The 18,006-nt window shown below is 45.7% G+C and overlaps 1 protein-coding gene across 1 annotated transcript in view; it reads right to left on the bottom strand.

Annotated features, from left to right (window-relative positions):
• Positions 1 to 17,774, bottom strand: part of LOC146813087 (DELTA-thalatoxin-Avl1a-like) — a 28,736-nt gene extending 10,962 nt beyond the window's left edge. The window contains exon 1 of the mRNA XM_085614701.1: positions 17,448 to 17,774. Coding sequence (XP_085470827.1) covers positions 17,448 to 17,557 — 110 coding nt within the window. The 5' untranslated portion in view covers positions 17,558 to 17,774. The remainder of the gene's footprint in view (positions 1 to 17,447) is intronic.
• Between the last annotated feature and the right edge of the window lie 232 nt (positions 17,775 to 18,006).

The raw sequence follows: 18,006 nt of genomic DNA on the forward strand, positions 1-18,006 counted from the left end.
AGAATCATCAAAGCATGATTAAAATACTAAAAACATTATTAAATAAAATACATACAGTGCATTGATCCTTATAATATTTACAGTTAGCAGCAGCAAAATTATAACAGTATGCTACATTTACACAGTTGGGAATCTTCAATTGATTTTGTCTCAGAAGTTTATATTCCCTATGTACAATTTTTTTGCATTAAGTTCCATAAAGTGCCAAGTGTTCCTCGACCTTACTAAAAGCACTTATAATATGTTGATCATCGTATTATTTACAGTATTACAACATAAACTGGCACGATTTTATGGCATACGCTACATTTACACAATTGGAAGTCTTCGGTTAAATTTGTGGCAAAACTTTTGGTCCCCCTATACAACTTTTAACAATAGATTCCACAAAGTGCCAAGTGCAAATTTGCATGTGCTACTTATTAAATATACGCTATTAAAAATATTGACAATGCTTTGATGATAACAAGGAATTCATTATGATTAGGAGTCAATAAAATATACCTTCAAAAATCCACTTTTTATAATACACATCCCAATACCTAGATACTAATCCCTAAGAATAACCCTATTTAAAATAGCTTATATTGTCTTAATAATTTTAACCCTTCCTTCCTTCTTATAAAGTTTGTAGTCTGTAAATATCTGCTAACAACGAAGACGATGAGTTTTGAGAAATCAGTTTTTAGTATGTGCAAAATATCATTATTTTGCCTGATGTTCAAACTTCTACCTAGAGGTTTTATCCATTTTCTTCTGGGATTTACGTATTTGAGACAGAAGAATAAAACATGGGCAATATCCTCCCTAACCCCTAGGCAATTACTGTATTTAACTTTTGAAATACATCAGTTCAAACTGTGTGCTGTACAAAAACATCTCTTGTGTTTGTTTTAATAGACAACAATGTAGCTCCATCCTTGATAACACCCTACGTCGCATAGGGTACACACAACATTACTTGCTTTTTGGTTCACCAATGGCATCATCATCATCAGGGCAATGGTGGAGGGGCATGAATGTTTCTAAGTTTATATTTAGAATCTATGACTTCTAATAAATGCCACTCAATGAAGTAAAACAATCAACTGTAGTAAAGTGAAATGCCTCTTCTTGTTAAAGAAACACACTTATTGAAATTGAAGAGTCTTTTATGATATTTTTACATGATGTGCGTTGCACAATTTACATGCCAAATGGCTTAGGTCATGTTATAGCTCTCAGAACCAAGCTAGCTCTTTGGCTCAATTTTCCACATTTAACTGAACATTTATCAAACTTTCACGCAGAACAACGCAGCAAACCCCCTTGGTGCGCCGCGTGAAAGGTAAAAGAAGGAGTGTGCCATGGCACATTCCTGTCCTTTACTTGCACTGGCACGCAATGGGCTGCCTAGGGCCAACGCAGGCACCCTTGCGCCGTGGCCAACATGATGGTGCCATCCGGGACACTTTCAATACGTTTTTCTATTTTCTAAAAAGAAAACCCCAAAGTGGGATTTTCTTTTTCTTTTCGAAAATGAAAAACTAATGACTCCCTCACCACTGAAGTGCTCCCCTGTGACGTGGGGGTCGTTAAAAAGTTTTTGCTTTCAATTGCTGCCACGTTTTTAGGTCTCGCTAGAGTCAGCGCTGCTCTTGCGAGAAATTTAGTAGGTGGTTTAAAAGTGCTACTCAGGCCGGCCACCAGCTTGCTATTACGCGCACAATCGCACGCGACGTGCACAGCACTTTTTCCCGTCGCGCGCACAACTCGCGTCACCACTCGCGTTTAATTTTTTTTATTTCATTTTGCGGCTTTCATTTCATTACTTTTACGGCCAATGCTTGTTTGTAGGGAAACATCTGTGCTCTGGCCTGTATGCGTGTGTGCCGTCACATAATTTGTGAGCAATTGTAGTACAAGAGCCGAGAGTGGAAAACTATACTCAAAGTCAGCAGACATCTCACTCTCACAAGTGACAGCGCAGAGCTTGCTAATCACAGATTCAGGGTTTATCCATATCTAGTGATTAATACCATGGAAAGGTTTATGGTACACACCTCTGTTTAGTTTTTCAGACAACCGATCTGACAAGGAATGCGGAAAGTTCAATTGTGAACTGCTGAGCACAGGAAACATTGTTTTTGACATTGAGGCATCCTGAAATCCTTGACACGGCTGCAGTGCATGCATATTTTCAAATGGCGGCGTTCTTTTATTGCATTTTAGCTTGTTTACAATCATTTTACAGTTTGCTACTTCGAGGTACCTGCTGCTTGCACATTGAAATTAACTCTTCGGATGAATTTGACATTCGAAAAGCCTCTTTGAAACAAACCTGAATCAAACGGTGAAGGGGCAAGAAGCTGCCCATGGCGTAGAAATTATTGGAGCTTATTTAAAATTTGATGGTATAATCAGGTACAAAAATTCCAAGACGTAAAAACCGCCTTCACCAAGCGATTGGCCAGCTTTCCGACCCGATGTAAACTATTGCAGAAAAAATGAGGCATGTCTGGAGCAGCAAACCAGATGGTAACTGTTATTACTTTTTGAGTGTTAAATGCTTGTTTAACAGATGGTGGCAAACGCAATTGTCTCAACTCCTAAGTGGTATCTGTGTAAAAATGGGCACACATTCATTCGCCTCCGTTTTTGCAAAACCTCCGATCCTTAAATGAAGCCGTTATTGGGGGGCCCACGGATGTAACTTGTTCTTGTTTGAGCTTTGTACAGGTCTCCTATTCTGCTTTTTTTTTCCTTTCACTAAAGAGGATTCAGACACTGTTGGTTTCAGACTGAAATGATTCAAATCCAGTGGTCTGACCTCAGCATTCTTTCCTCGTTATGCAGTGTTCGCCTCCACCTGGCAACTACTGTTTTCTTTGACTATAAGTGTAGGAGAGTGGCATCGACTGCATAGTTGCAACCAACTTTTTGCTGATGTTTTTTACTCTAGCCAGGCTGTGGCCCTGCTATCCAGGACCCCAGCCTATCTGCTTCCTCTCTAAACTGATACGAGTACTCTAGGTACATACCAATTGGATACTGAGGACACCCTGTGAGCCCTTGTAGATGGTACCCTAGGTACCCAGGGAATGGGTCCCTCAGAGGTCTACCAGGGGCTGCAGCACTTATTGTGCCACCCCTGGGACAGCCATACTGATGAATATAGGCCCCAGCTAGGCCCGCAGGACACAAGGGTTCGCTCTCCTGCAATGGAATCTATAAGGAAGTTGGCACGGAAACTGCAAAGTACAAAAACAACGTTTATTAACCCTTAAGGGTGGTCCTACAATCCATACAACACCCTTCAGTATTGCATAGAGTAGCACACAGAACTTGCATACACGGTCCCCTTTTATACACAACAGAGGGGCTCATAAGTGGGTAGAGACAACATGAGGCAAAGAATGTTACCTTTTATGGTCATCTTTGATACAGAATCAATATATGGGCGGAGCCAACACACTCCCTGAGCCCGCGAAAACATGGTCAAGCAAGGACTAACTGATAACAGATGTGGTCAAGTCTGGGCATGCGCTAGATGGACAAAGGAGCTATTTATAGACTGTTACTAGGCAGATTACAAGAGTAACTAACATGAGGGTAGGACTCTTCTCGTGTTGAGCACGTGGAGACATGACAATACAAAATGGAGTCCAAACTTTAGTCAACATAACGAAAGATGCATATTCTAAGGAAGGAGAATTCATGTCTTCGGTAAATGCTTAATCACATCGTTGTTTCAATTTACAACAGACGACCCTTTCAGCATTTACTGAAGACATCCGGTTTGTTAGGATAGTCATCGTATATGTCAATTGTCATCATTCCTTCTACTTCTTTAGCTAAATGTTTCTGATAAGTGACATCAGCAATAGCTTTCTTATCGGGAATACAGAATGATACACATAAAGAACAGAGCAAGGGACCACACTGAACACAGATGCAGCAGGAAAACAAAATTGCTACAATGATACAGAGACCAGTTAAAACTTTCCATCCCCATGTGGTGATCAATGCCCAAAACCATCCAGAAAAGGTCCAAGTGCCGTTTTCTGTATGGATTTCAGCTGCGATCTTATGCAGTTTATTAATGGCATTATAAACTGATGGCGTGTGATCGGGAATAAACACACAACAACTACTTCCAATAATTTTACAAGCTCCACCTCGGTCAGCTAACATAACATCTAACACCATACGATTCTCCAATGCAACAATTCTAGTAATTTGCAATTCTTCCGTAATATTCCCAAGGGCAGCAGCGGTTTGATTTGTCACAGCCTCTACAACTCTTGTTAATCTCCGAACTTTCCTACTATTTAGGGCAGCTCCAACAAAGAAGAACAATCCTAAATTAAAATCAATATACTGCTGCAGACTAGTGTCAGTCTGATCCACGTCATCAATTGATAGAGTACGTTTATACCTATTTACAGTCACATTGTTCAACAATTTCAAATCTTTATGATAAGATGCTGGTGCTAGGAATACAGAAGGTAATAAGAATGCCACATAACATACTCCAGACCAACCGGCTGGTAAGCGGTAATAACCTTTATTTCCACATACAAAGTATGTATTATGGGAGGCTAAGAAGGTACTGTTATTCAACCCATCAATATTTAAAACGGTAATGCAATCACTAACACCAACAGGAATATGACCCACACTCTGGACACACAGGTCCGCTTGAGCTTGTGCCACTTGAATCACAAATCTGTCTTTTCCCACAGTGTCTCTAGTGTTCGTGAAAATATAGGGAATCGATTCATTGTCCGGTCGGTACTCTTCCCACTCCCAAATTGTCCCATTCGCTTGCGGATATCCATCTTTATCCTGATGACATTCTTTATTAAGTCTGAAGAGCAATCGTCCCACTGTGGGTTTCCGGGTGGCAAAAAGCAAAGTGTACCATGCTCTACAAGAGCCATTATGAGAGAAAGGAAGAGGTATGAACGGGGTTCCTCCTTTCTTCTGGTGAGCTGGCATCATGCCACATATCCAACAGTTCGTAGCATTGGTGGCAACATGCGTATGATGCAACATCTGGATAAAAGTGTTATTCAAATAAGACTGGCGATGCTTCAACTCTTGATACGGTAATGTATAAAAATAGTGCTCCTCGGGCACTGGAGTAGTCAAAACAAGTAACTCTCGAGCAGGAGTCACATCCTCCACAAACCATGTGGCTATCCCAACAATAGCTACTGTAAACATGAACCCAGTTGCACAAAGGATTTTCTTTTTCTCCATATCAGAATGAAAAATTGATATCTTCCTGAAACTAAGAGGTTGTCAGAACTCTACCCCTTAGGCAGCGGTTGGTTTCTTCACCAGCGGGCCAAGACGGGTGTCGCTACACTAATGCAGGGCTGATCCCCCCCCCTTGCCACATCGGCTCTCCGTTTCACCAACCTAAGGGCCGTTCTGACAACATGTCCTGATACTGAAGAATTCACTTCCTCGGTCTGAGATGATATCACTTTCCTCCAGGAATCACGTGGTCCGGAAAGAGCTCCTCAGTGTCGTTCGGTTCCACAGCACGGCCTTTCTCCGCAGTCAGAACTTCTTGATGGTCGGTCAATACAGCAGGCTCCACCAATCCGGGCGGTACTTTGCGACAGTGCAGGGAATGGATCCAATTCTTTCTGTTGGAAACTCGCACAGCCGTCCTCGTTGCAAGTAGGACCTGCTCAGGACCAACCCATCTCGGCTCCAAGCTGTTCGTCCTTTTGAAAACCTTCACCATCACATAGTCTCCGGGTCGGAGACTATGACCTTCGCCTGTGGACCGATCAGGGAGCGCCTCTCGGACCTGTTGATGAATAGAAACCAAGTTATCCGTTAACTGTGCCAGATAATCATTCATCATTACACAAGGTACATCATACACCGACTTTGGTTTAGGTGGACCCCAAATATTCATTGGGCGTCCAAAAACAATCTCGTATGGTGTAAGACCGGTTCGAGAGTGCGGTATCGATCTAATTGACAATAATGCCAGTGGTAAATCATCTGGCCAAGTCAAAGAAGTCAAAGCTTGGATCTTAGCGATCTTGAGCTTCAGCGTACCGTTATACTTCTCAACCAATCCCGCAGACTGAGGATGAAACACTGCGTGGAACTTCTGGGTAATACCCAGACCCTTCAAGATATACTTTATAACATCCGCTATAAAGTGAGGTCCGTTATCGCTCCACAGCAGTCTACAAACGCCATATCGAGGGAAGAACTCCTTCAATAGCATCTTGGCTGTAGTCATTGCAGTATTGTCTTTCGTAGGGTATGCCTCAACCCATTTGCTGAAGGCACAAACCACTACTAGAACATACTTCAAATTATTACAGCGCTCAAGCTGGATGTAATCCATCTGTAAAACCTCAAAGGGTGCAGTGGGTGTCGCAAATCCTCCTGCTGGAGTTCGAGTACCCTTTCCTGGGTTGTACCTCAGGCAAATCATACAGGTTTGCACTACCCTCTTTGCCGTGCTAGCAATCTCTGGATGCTCCCAGACTTGAGTAAGCAATTTTACAATTGCGGAAGCTCCAACATGTGCTAGCCCATGTGCCATCTGAACCATAGGTTGTACAAAAGCTGTGGGTAATTTCCATCTATCCATCTGCTTATTTCTCCAACAACCCTCATCATCCAATTCTCCATCACTGGACCATTGCTCCCGCTCCTTGTCAGAAGCGGTCCTCTGTATTTCCAGCACTTCTCTCTTTGCATCGTGCCATCTTTCTACCTGCGACTTCACTACATACATGGCAGTAGTACCGGGCTGCATTGCAGTCTCCCGCGCCACCCGGTCTGCCAAAGCATTCCCTTCTCCAACCTTATCCACTACTTTCTTATGGGCACTGCATTTAACTATAGCAATCTTCTTTGGATATGTTAATGCAGTCAAAAGGTTGTGGACTAACTCTCCATGCATTATCTGTGCTCCATGTGACGTTAAAAACCCTCTCTCCTTCCAGAGTAGGCCGAAGTCATGCGCTACTCCGAAGGCATAGCGGCTATCTGTATAAACATTCACACACAATCCTGTACTGAGCTCACATGCTCGTGTTAATGCTATCAGTTCCGCTGCTTGAGCTGATTTCTGCGGTATGCGTGCTGTCTCCACTATTGTTTGCAATGTGGTAATTGCATACGCGGCTGAAGTCGTACCATCTGGTAGCTTCAGGCATGATCCGTCCACCCACAGTTCTCCATCTACATCTGGAAAGGGCGTATCCTGGAGATCAATACGACCCTTTGTCTGTTCCTCAGTCACAAGAATACAATCATGTGCCTTTTGTGCTTCAGACTGAGTCTCCGGAAACGGCAACAATGTAGCCGGATTTAACGTTGCGCACCTTTTTAACGTAATGTGAGGAGCCAAAAGCGTCAACTCATATCCCGTTAAACGGGCACTGGTCAGATGCTGCGTCTTTGTCTGATTAAGCAGGGCATCAACAGCATGGGGGACTAATACCAACAGTTTGTGAGATAACACAATTCCCTCGCTTTGGCGTATTGACACAGCTGTCGCCGCAACCGAGCGAAAACAACCAGGCAATGCTCGGGCAACAGGATCAAGTACGGCCGAAAAGTATGCACAAGGGCGCTGCTTGTCGCCGTGCATCTGCACTAAAACTGATAATGCACATCAATCTCTCTCATGCACATACAACGAAAAGGGTTTTGTATAATCAGGGGTCCCTAACACTGGTGCTGAACAAAGGGCCTGTCGTAATTGTTGGAAAGCAGCGTCACACTCATTTGACCAAGGAATCGGAATAGGTGTGTCTTTTGTCAAAAGGGCTAATAATGGCTTAGCTATGTGTGAAAACCCTAATATCCATTGCCTACAAAAAGAAACAAGACCCAAAAATGCACGCACGTCCTTCTGTGTGGACGGCGTTGGCGTGTCCAGAATTACTTGGATACGATCTGGTGTGAGTGCACGCCCCTCCTTAGACAAAAGGTGACCCAGGTAAGTCACCTTAGGTCTACAGAACTGCAATTTCTTCCGAGATACTTTGTGATTGTGGGATGCCAGAAAGGAAAGCAAGGATAACGTACTCCTTTCACACAACTCCGGAGTGTCAGCCGCCAGCAAGATGTCATCGACATATTGAATGAGGGCGACACCCTCGGGCAGAACAAAGGAGTCCAATTGTCTTTTCAAAGCCTGACTATAAATGCTAGGGCTTTCTGTGTAGCCCTGAGGCAGTCTACAAAATCGATAAGACCTATTATTCAGAGTGAAACCAAAAAGATATCGGCTATCGGGATGAATAGGAATCGAAAAGAAAGCATTTTTCAAATCAATGACTGAAAACGTGGTCGCCGTAGGCGGGACCAAAGTAAGCAACGTCGTGATATCAGAAACCACTGGGTACTGGGGTATCACAATTTTATTTACTTCTCTCAAATCAATTATAAACCGATAAACTTTGGCATCCGTATCCTTTTTCAAAATGGGTAGAATCGGGCTATTACAGACGTTGTAGGGAACTTCCTCCACTACTCCCACCTTAATCAAATCCTGCACAATCTGTATAAGAGCCTCCTCCCCCTCCTGGGAAATACGATACTGTGGGAGGCGTGGTAACACCGCCCCCTCCTGGACACTAATGTGAACAGGCGGAATCACCATCTGTCCCACATCAGTATCCGAAGTGGCCCACAAAGTACGAGGGAGGGTCGCTAACACAGCATCCTCTACAACCACACACATCCGTTCAGACCGAGGGTAATTGTCATTTAGTATCACCCGCACTCCAGCAGGGGAGCAGCGGATCGTAGCTCTGAAGTGCTTGAGCATATCAAGGCCCATAATGTTGTCCGGCGTGTTCGGGGCAAGCAAAAACGGACAGGGTGCAGAAAAAGAATCAACCTGAAATGGGAGGGGCCGAGAAAGAGGGCTTCGGGAGAGTGTACCGTCGAACCCTACCGATGTAACCATTAAGCCAGATGGGGGAGCCCTCGGAACCAATTGTTTAGACAGCGCACTACGAGTCGCTCCTGTATCTACTAGGAACTGATCAGTAGAACCCAAAACCTCAGCGAATACATAAGGACCCTTCTGATCAACCGGCACCTCAACTGATTCTAACCCCCATCCAACGCATTCCTATGCATGCTGAGAATCATGGTACCCAGAGCGGTCACTCCCTGACACTTGATACTGGTTTTGTCGATCAAAGACATTAGGTCTATCTCGTTGCTGCCCGGCAGGGTCAAAACGAGCGTAATCGTTAGAATTCCCTCTAAAATTCGAGAAACCCCCTCTACCTCTCGGGCCACCCTGATTATGCCCCTGACGCGAAGCATGCAACGCCGGGCAATCCCTGGCCCAATGTCCCGATTGCTTGCAATACGCACATTGGTTCCTATTCAAATCAGATCGGCCCGAGGGAGGACCATAAAATCCTCCCCTACCTCTATTACCACCTCGGCGGGGCGGACCATATACTTGCGCTAGCATCACCTTCGTTTTTAAATCTTTCGATTTCTTCTCCTCCTGTCCCTTCGCTTCTTGCTCCTGACGCTCATAATACTGAGCTATAGTCAGGAGGGCTGTCGGGGTCGCAGAGGACCAAGAACTTTCACTCGCTTTTAGACGGGCCGCAATCGCCGGTAGTAAATTCGCCACATATTTATCAGCAAAGAGGTGTCGACCCGTATCATCCGTAAGCGACTGACCACTAAAATCATGAAACGTCACCTCAAAGCGCGTGAAGAAATCTGCAACTGACTCGTCAACTTTCTGCTTACACGAGGCTAACATATTCCAGTCAATCTTTTTAGGGGGAATAATTGTCTTCAACTTAGTAAGAATAGCAGCAGGGAGATCCAAGATAATCTGAGGTGGTTTCTGCGCGGGCTTTCTCTCCCTATCCGCATCCTCAAGTTCAGACCACCGGGCCTTAAAAGCGGCATGATCATCCACCTTCCGGACAGATCGCCACATATCCGGTGGTAAAATAAGGCCAAAGAACAAATCGATATCTGCTAAGGTCATAGTACAAGAATTCAAGGCCCCCTCGACTTCTTCGTAAAAGGCCGCTGGATTCTTGCGGGGGTCAGGCAATGCATTCTTTAATGCCATAACATCAGCTCTATGCCAGGGAGTATAAACCCAATTATACACAAAATATCCCTTAGCATCGGCGGAGGTAATGTCCGAACTAGTCCCCGCTCCTTTAGGAGGAACATACAAAGGCGCCGCCTCTCGCATTGGTTTAGCATGCACTAGGTCGCTCTTATCTGACTGGAAGGTGGATGAGTGGCCATCTCCGGTATGCAAATCCGACTGCTTCTCCTCCTCAGCTTGTTGGCGCGCTTTCTCTTTAAGGTTCCTCACCACGTCCCGCAATGCAAACAGCCGTCGAACCGCATCAGGCGCCTTAGAAGGAGGAAAAACACCATTACGCAATGCCTTAGCATCTAAAACCACATCATCAGGCTCAAAAACGTTCGAATATTGCCGAAATGCAGAAATCACCTCATCAGCAAAGTGTCCCAAAAAATACAACTTCTCTCTGTCCTGCCACTTTTCCCAAGAATCCATCAACTCAGCAAGGGATAACTTGCCCTTAAGTGCACGGAAAGAAAGTGTCCGAAGCTCACCCATCCGGTCAACCGATAACATGGACCGCGTGTCTACCTTACCCGGAACCGATCCAGAATCTTGTGGCCTCGGGGCAGACGCGCCAACATAAGGGGGCGGAGAACGATCTAATAGGGAAAAATCATCCTCAATATTATTAAGGACAGGATAAAGAGGCTGCCGAACAGCATATTGACCCGACACTTGTAGCCTACGCTCCTTCTCCTGTCTCTCCGCCTGTTCTCTTTCCTCCCGACGCTTCGCTTCCTGTGCTCGCACATGATCATTCTTCCGTTGCTCTTTATCAAACAGCGCTTTCTCACGTTTCTCTCGCTCACGGACTTCCTTCACCCATAACCGCACACACTCAAACATATCTTGACGAGCACGCCGTTTGCACATACACTGTTCCACATACTCAATCTTACGCATATCAAACGATCCATACAAAGGCCATCGTAACTCAGGATCCTTCCTGGTATATTTCCTCCATACTGTGCTGTACATTATGGAAGAAAGACCATGCTTCACATACATATCCCTATTAGGAGTCCCCTCTGGGGGAGCTGGAGCAGATTCCTCGAGGTTTAACCGGTGTCCAAAGCAGCAACACCACTTACGGAGTGCGCTAAAAGCAGGCATGCTCAAAAATAATGCAAAATGTGCAGTATTATCAAAAATGGCACTTAAACGTTGCGCCGTTCAAAGTTACACAGCTCCGGAGAAATATCTCCACATTACCTGCCTATATGTGTTGCAACGCATATATTCTCACAATAACCAATACAAGACATGACCGGTCATCACAAATCAAACTCAAATAGCCAATCCAGGCTTCAAAAACTCGGAGCAAGCACCGTACAACGGTTCTTACCAATCAAGAGTGTCCAGATTCCAACTGCCAAGCTCCAAAATTCGCCCAAACGGCTGTCACGGCAGGACCGACAGAAGAGGTCTCAGTCGAGGACCGGCGCCACCCAGATGGTCAGCTCGGAAGGGAAGGAAGAAAACCTCGGGATGCCAGGACTAAAATGCCCCTGGCAGTGATCACATCCCCGGCCAAATTCCTCACCTTCGTCGCGACCAGTCCTTCGAGCATCCGAGTCGCCGATGAGCCCCACGTGACGGGCGCCAATTGATGAATATAGGCCCCAGCTAGGCCCGCAGGACACAAGGGTTCGCTCTCCTGCAATGGAATCTATAAGGAAGTTGGCACGGAAACTGCAAAGTACAAAAACAACGTTTATTAACCCTTAAGGGTGGTCCTACAATCCATACAACACCCTTCAGTATTGCATAGAGTAGCACACAGAACTTGCATACACGGTCCCCTTTTATACACAACAGAGGGGCTCATAAGTGGGTAGAGACAACATGAGGCAAAGAATGTTACCTTTTATGGTCATCTTTGATACAGAATCAATATATGGGCGGAGCCAACACACTCCCTGAGCCCGCGAAAACATGGTCAAGCAAGGACTAACTGATAACAGATGTGGTCAAGTCTGGGCATGCGCTAGATGGACAAAGGAGCTATTTATAGACTGTTACTAGGCAGATTACAAGAGTAACTAACATGAGGGTAGGACTCTTCTCGTGTTGAGCACGTGGAGACATGACAATACAAAATGGAGTCCAAACTTTAGTCAACATAACGAAAGACACATATTCTAAGGAAGGAGAATTCATGTCTTCGGTAAATGCTTAATCACATCGTTGTTTCAATTTACAGCAATACAAACTGACACCGCCAGACCACTACTGTAGTCTGGGTAAGGTGGTGCTTGCACCCCTTACAGGGATATAGGTATCCTGTATCCCATTTAAATACAACACATATATCCTCAAGGTCACCCCTAAGGCAGGCCTTGCTAATCCTACAAGACAGGGTGCTGAGATATGAGTGAGGGGAACCCCTACCCGAGTAGGGCCCCCCTGCAACTTTTGTTAAATCTATTGCGAGGTTGTTTGTAGTGCAGCCATACCATATACTCTTAACCGCATTATAAGTAATCGCGATAGCGTGATAACGAGAGTGGCTGCACAGAACCATGTCATGTTTGGTGTCAAACATCGTGGAATCATACCCCCAATCCAGCCATGGGAGTGAGGGCATGATTCCCCCCTGCTAGAGAGGTGATATGGTAAAAGCGGCAGATTTTAGACACCAATTTAAAAGAGCCCACGTAGTACAAAATGGATGCTACCCGCCACCCACAGGATTCTGGCTGCCTGTTGCTGGGCAGAACTCCAGCCACGGCAGCTGGACAATAGGGATCTTGTTGCAGGGAGGTGTTCCCACCTCCCCAGACAGACTATGTGAATTGGAACTGGGTGGGTGCACCTTAGGATGTCTTTCAAACTTGCACGTAGGCTTCTCCAGTGCCTACTTCTGCATACACCGTCTCAGACCGGTTCAGGGGTATCCTGTCCCCTGCCCCGGCGGGAAACACACAAAGGGGAGAGGGTGTAGCCACCCTTTCCCGCCTGAACTCCCATTGGTGGGCTCTGATTCAGACACTCCCCTAATCCCTGGATAAAGGTGGGTGCAGGGTCCCCAGAGCCTCAGATTAATCTTGGACGAGAACTTTGCTTCAAAGACTTAAACCTTCGACGAGCTGCCGCTCTGCTGAATGAAGAAATCTCCCTTGGGGTAAAGGAGTTATCCCCCTGCTTGGCAGGACAACGAAGACTTCTGCCTACCCTGAGGTGGATTCCAAAGCATCCCAGAGGCCAGTGAGTGTGCACAGCAAAGCTCAGCACCGTGGACCCCGTGGGTGCCGAGATACCCAATACCCCAGGACACCGGCCACCTCTTGCACAGCACACGAACCCGATAAGTGGGGAAGTTGTGCTTTGGCCCATCATTGAGCCAACCTCTCAGCATCACCTGTGCCAAAGGACAACGCTCCAGCCCGCTCCGGGGACCCGTGGGCTCATCTTTACGCACTCCAAATTGCCGCCTCCTGTGGTCCCTTGTCTCTCAACTGGTGGGCCCTAGCGGAGGTCAATCTTCACTTCCAAGAGCTCCCCTGGTTGCTCCAGGCCTGCTCTACAGTCTCCTTGCTGGAGATCTTGCTCAGACCTCGTGGGTCTGCACCGTAGCCGTTTCTTGATCCTTGCGTGGGTTGCAGTTGCCAAGGCTTAGTGGACCCAATCCAGACACTAACACTGCAGTGGCCTTCATCCTTTGTGGGACAGTCGCCCTCCAGCAGCTGGCCTTCCTTGAAGCCTCCTGGACCCCGTGGCTGCTGATCCAAGCTACCCGTCTTCAACCTGAAAACACCCTACATTGAAGGGCTCTTTCTCCTAAGGCCCCTGGTCACTGGCTAGTGACCCAGACTCTGTCCCCTCTGCTTTCAGGTCCTTTCCTTCAAGATCTACATCTTCAATCTGCACGACATCGACGACGCTTCACGCCAGTAGCAGTTCTTCACGTTTTTCCATTGAAAACGAGACATCGACCCGACACCAAAAACGACCTATGCACCCGGCTTCCCTGGGGCAGGTAACAGTGGTACCTCGGTAATATCGTGGGTGTGGGCCCTCCAAGAGCTTAACTCTAAACTCCTGAACTTGAACTCCTGCTAGAAGTGTCCAGATTCTTGTAATTTCCAACCGCGACATTTCCCATAGGGTTGAATAGGGATCCCGACTACAGTTTAAACACTGCACACGCTTCCCGTGGGTCCCCTTTCTCACTACCTTGGGTGGTTTCGTAAGGGGCCAGCGATCCTAAGTGCCCTAGGCACTGTCTGCAGAACTGTCGTGGTTCATATACCACTTTAATATATGGTTTGGTCCCCCCCTGGGGCCCTGTGATTCCAGTGCTATTTATTGCTATTATAAATGCTTTATTGAATTGTATCTTTACCTCCAGCCCCATAAGAGACTAGTGGGCTTTGTTCTTATAATAAATACATATATCTTGAATATATACCTGTGTGGACTACTCTTTCATTTGGTCATTCAAGAGGTTATCTATGGTAAAACAATAAGCTTAACACTCCTTCAAGACTTAGCCTAAAGGCTGCTCTCCACAGCTACCACTAGGATAGCTTTCTTTAAAGGTTGAGTTTTAACCTATCACCTTAAGAGTCGAATTGGATTGGTGCAAGGTGTCCCCTATAACTAGTGGACAGCATATGCCAGGCCAACTTCTCACAATAAATTTGTTGGTAATCTGACCTGTGAAGAATTTGTCAGCATTCCAGGACTACATGGTTTGTGGGCGACTTTTCCCTAGAATGTGATTTTCATGAGCTTCATACGCTTTCAGTACCCTTTCAAGTGTATGTTCTTCCAGGTCTCTAGGGAAATAAAGTATCATCAATCAGCCGCCTAAAAAAACACATTTTTAGTCTCTCCATCTTTGCGGTAGTCTTGTGCTTTTTGATCACATAAAATTACACTGACTTTAAAAACCTCTACCTTCATTATCATTAACGTACCGTGTGTAAAGTTGTCCGATGAGATCTAAGCACTTTCGAATTTTGTTTAATCTGTCGTCTTTGTGCCCACAGTGACTTGAAAATTTTACTATCATGACAATACAAAATTATGGAAGCCAAGAGTCTTGTCGATAAACATTTGGATCCCCATTCAGAGTTTTGCGGAGTCATGCTCCTGCTTTATTAGGGAATTATTATTACAATAATTGCTGAAATCTACATGTAGAAAACAAAACGCTCCATATCCATCTCAGCAGGTGGAAATTTGAGTGAGAAGAGCCCTAAATTCGTGAGTCTCTTGTTGTTAAGGGTCTGGTAATTTCATGACCCATATGTTATTCCCCATTCTCATACAAAATCTCGAAATAACTGGTAAATCGATGCTGATCCCGGCTGTAATCAGGCCTGGTGTTACCACCCCACTTTACTGGCTAACTCATAATGTGGGCCTTAGGGGTGGGAGGGGGGAATACTTGAAAATAATAGAAACCCATTTTATATTTAAAATAAATGAGGAATGGGAGAAAGGGGGGGGGGGCAAAAGAACAAAATCCGGAAGGTGCACAGGGACATATACTGCAAAGAGGAATAAGCATTGGCATGGTCAATAGGTCTCGCCTTTGGGGCATTATATGTGTTTAGCCATGCAACAGTTGATGTTGTTGCACCAAGGATATTGTGCTGGATAACCAAGCCCTTATAAGGTCCCAAAGGTGAGACCTATTGGCTATGCCAATGCTTGTTGATGGTTGTATGTGAAAATAGAAACTGGCCATTTGACTGACTTCTCTGAATGAGGCGGGCGTCCAATGGCCAAACCTACGTGGGAGGAGTTTGTCTGTGACAGGGATAGAGTGGTCTCCATTGCTGACATTCTGTAGGTCCTCCCGACTCGAAATGAGGCGGGGGGACCGTCAGTTTGGCGGAGAGGGTACTCCTCTGAGATTGTGACGGAGTACCTTCTTTGCCAAACTCTGAATCTGACTGTGTCACCTTGAAGCTTGAAATGACTCCTTCGGCTAAAGCCAAACTGGCTCTTTTGAGATTTACTGATTAACCAGCTGCACACATTCGGATTCCAGGGGTCAGGCACCCTGGAGACAGAGAGGGCTTGTTTCTTCCTTAGCAGTCTACCGCCCCCCCACCTCCCTTCACAACACAGCAGACACCCTCCTTCCCTTCCAGCCTTTCAGCTGGGGGCACTCCAGGTGTCATTAACCGTGCATGAACGGTTGCTTTTTTAACAAGCTCTATATGAACTCTTTTTGTAAATTTAAAAAGTGTGGGAAGATCCGGTCCACTTGGACCTCTGCTTCAGAGAGTTCCAGGGACCTGAATGTCTTTCAATCAGCGTCAGACGCTTGTATGGTGAGACCAGCGCCCTCCCAGTGGTTTAAGTAAAGAGGCTGCCCAGGTCTGTACCGAGCATAGGATAGTCTTTTTTCACTTTCTTAGACAAAATGGCCCACAGCCCACTGCAATGTTTCTGGTCGCGCGCAAATGTTAAAAGTTTACGCAACAATTGTGAGAGAATATTATGTTAAGTTGGGGCTCAGGCCATTAAATTATTCAATGAACGATGGTATACATTTCTACACATTTAGATTTCTGTAGTGTTCTTCCTTTATCTGTAAGTTCCTGATAATTTTTTAGACATAACTGAATACATTAGTTTGCAAAGAAAATCATCAATGCTCTCCTGAGAGCAAATTATTTTACAGTTTTTTTCATTGCTCAGGTTGAAGGACCAATTCTGTTGCATGCATAGTATTGTTAAAATCAACTACAGCGAAAAGAAACACATGCAACTAAAACATGCAAACAAAAGGAAATCTGGGTTTTCATATACTTTCCTTTGAAGTGCATCTCCATTTAATACTGCGAAATGTACAAACATACAAATATTAAAAGTGCTCACACGGTCTTCAGTATTGTGATCTAGATGACACTGTTAAATATCTTCACCTGGGCTACGGTGGTGGAGGTCTTTGTCACATTCCAAACAAGCACTGGCAAAACCAACAGCTCACTTATAATTAAACGTACCTCTTGATTGGTTAACATGTTGGCTACTGGAAGAATGTAAACAGAAGTCAATGAATGGAGACTTGAGTTCAAGGACGTGTGACCTATAGCATGGATGAGGAGCGATTGAGAGCATGCACATAGCGAAGAGTCAGTGTTTGAATGTAAATGTCAGCACTTATGATTATCTGCCAGACCTATTGGCTTTGTCAATGCTTGTTTTCACTGTATCAACTACTGTACATTGATAGCAAACTCCTGGTATAGAGCACAGTGTAAAAGCCCAGTAAAATAACATGCTTTGCAGCAAACGTTAAGGGATCAGAGGAAGGTTGGGTCTCAAGGAACAGAGGTTCCGCTGGTGGCCACGTGTAGCTCACCTGGCGCCTTTCAGGGCGAGAGACTTGGTGACGTTGGTGATCTCGATTCCCACACACCTGGTGCAGGTAAGCTTCAGCACCATCTCCTCGATGGACATGCCCTTGGCCATCCTCACTAAAGACCTGGTGTTATTTGGGTGTCACTGAGCGCTCTCTGGACTCTCTTCTCTTGGGTGAAGTTGGTGGAGTGGCAAAGGTAGGTGAGACTGCAGCGGCGACTCCTCGTGGGAGTGCTGCAGGGCGATGGGCGGGGGAGGGGCCAAGTGAAGGACAGTAAACTACGGCTCACGGCTGGACGGAGTTGCAGCGCGAGCAATGTAATTCGTTTTATTTATGTACTTAACTCCGTTCAGCCGTAAGCCGGAGTTTACTACCCTCCACCCTGCCCCTCCCCCGCCCGGCCTCACCGCCCCGCAGCACTCCCAGGAGGAGCCGCCACGAGGCTTCAGCCCAACCTCCTTCCAGAACAGGGGCCACGTGGTATTTCCAAGACCACGCCCACGATATTGAAGTGCGCTGGACACAGGCCAAGGACCTGTCCATCAACCTGTAATAGGAT

The sequence above is a fragment of the Triturus cristatus genome, chromosome 7 (assembly GCF_964204655.1).
Source record: "Triturus cristatus chromosome 7, aTriCri1.1, whole genome shotgun sequence".
In the NCBI taxonomy this organism is placed as follows: Eukaryota; Metazoa; Chordata; class Amphibia; order Caudata; family Salamandridae; genus Triturus; species Triturus cristatus.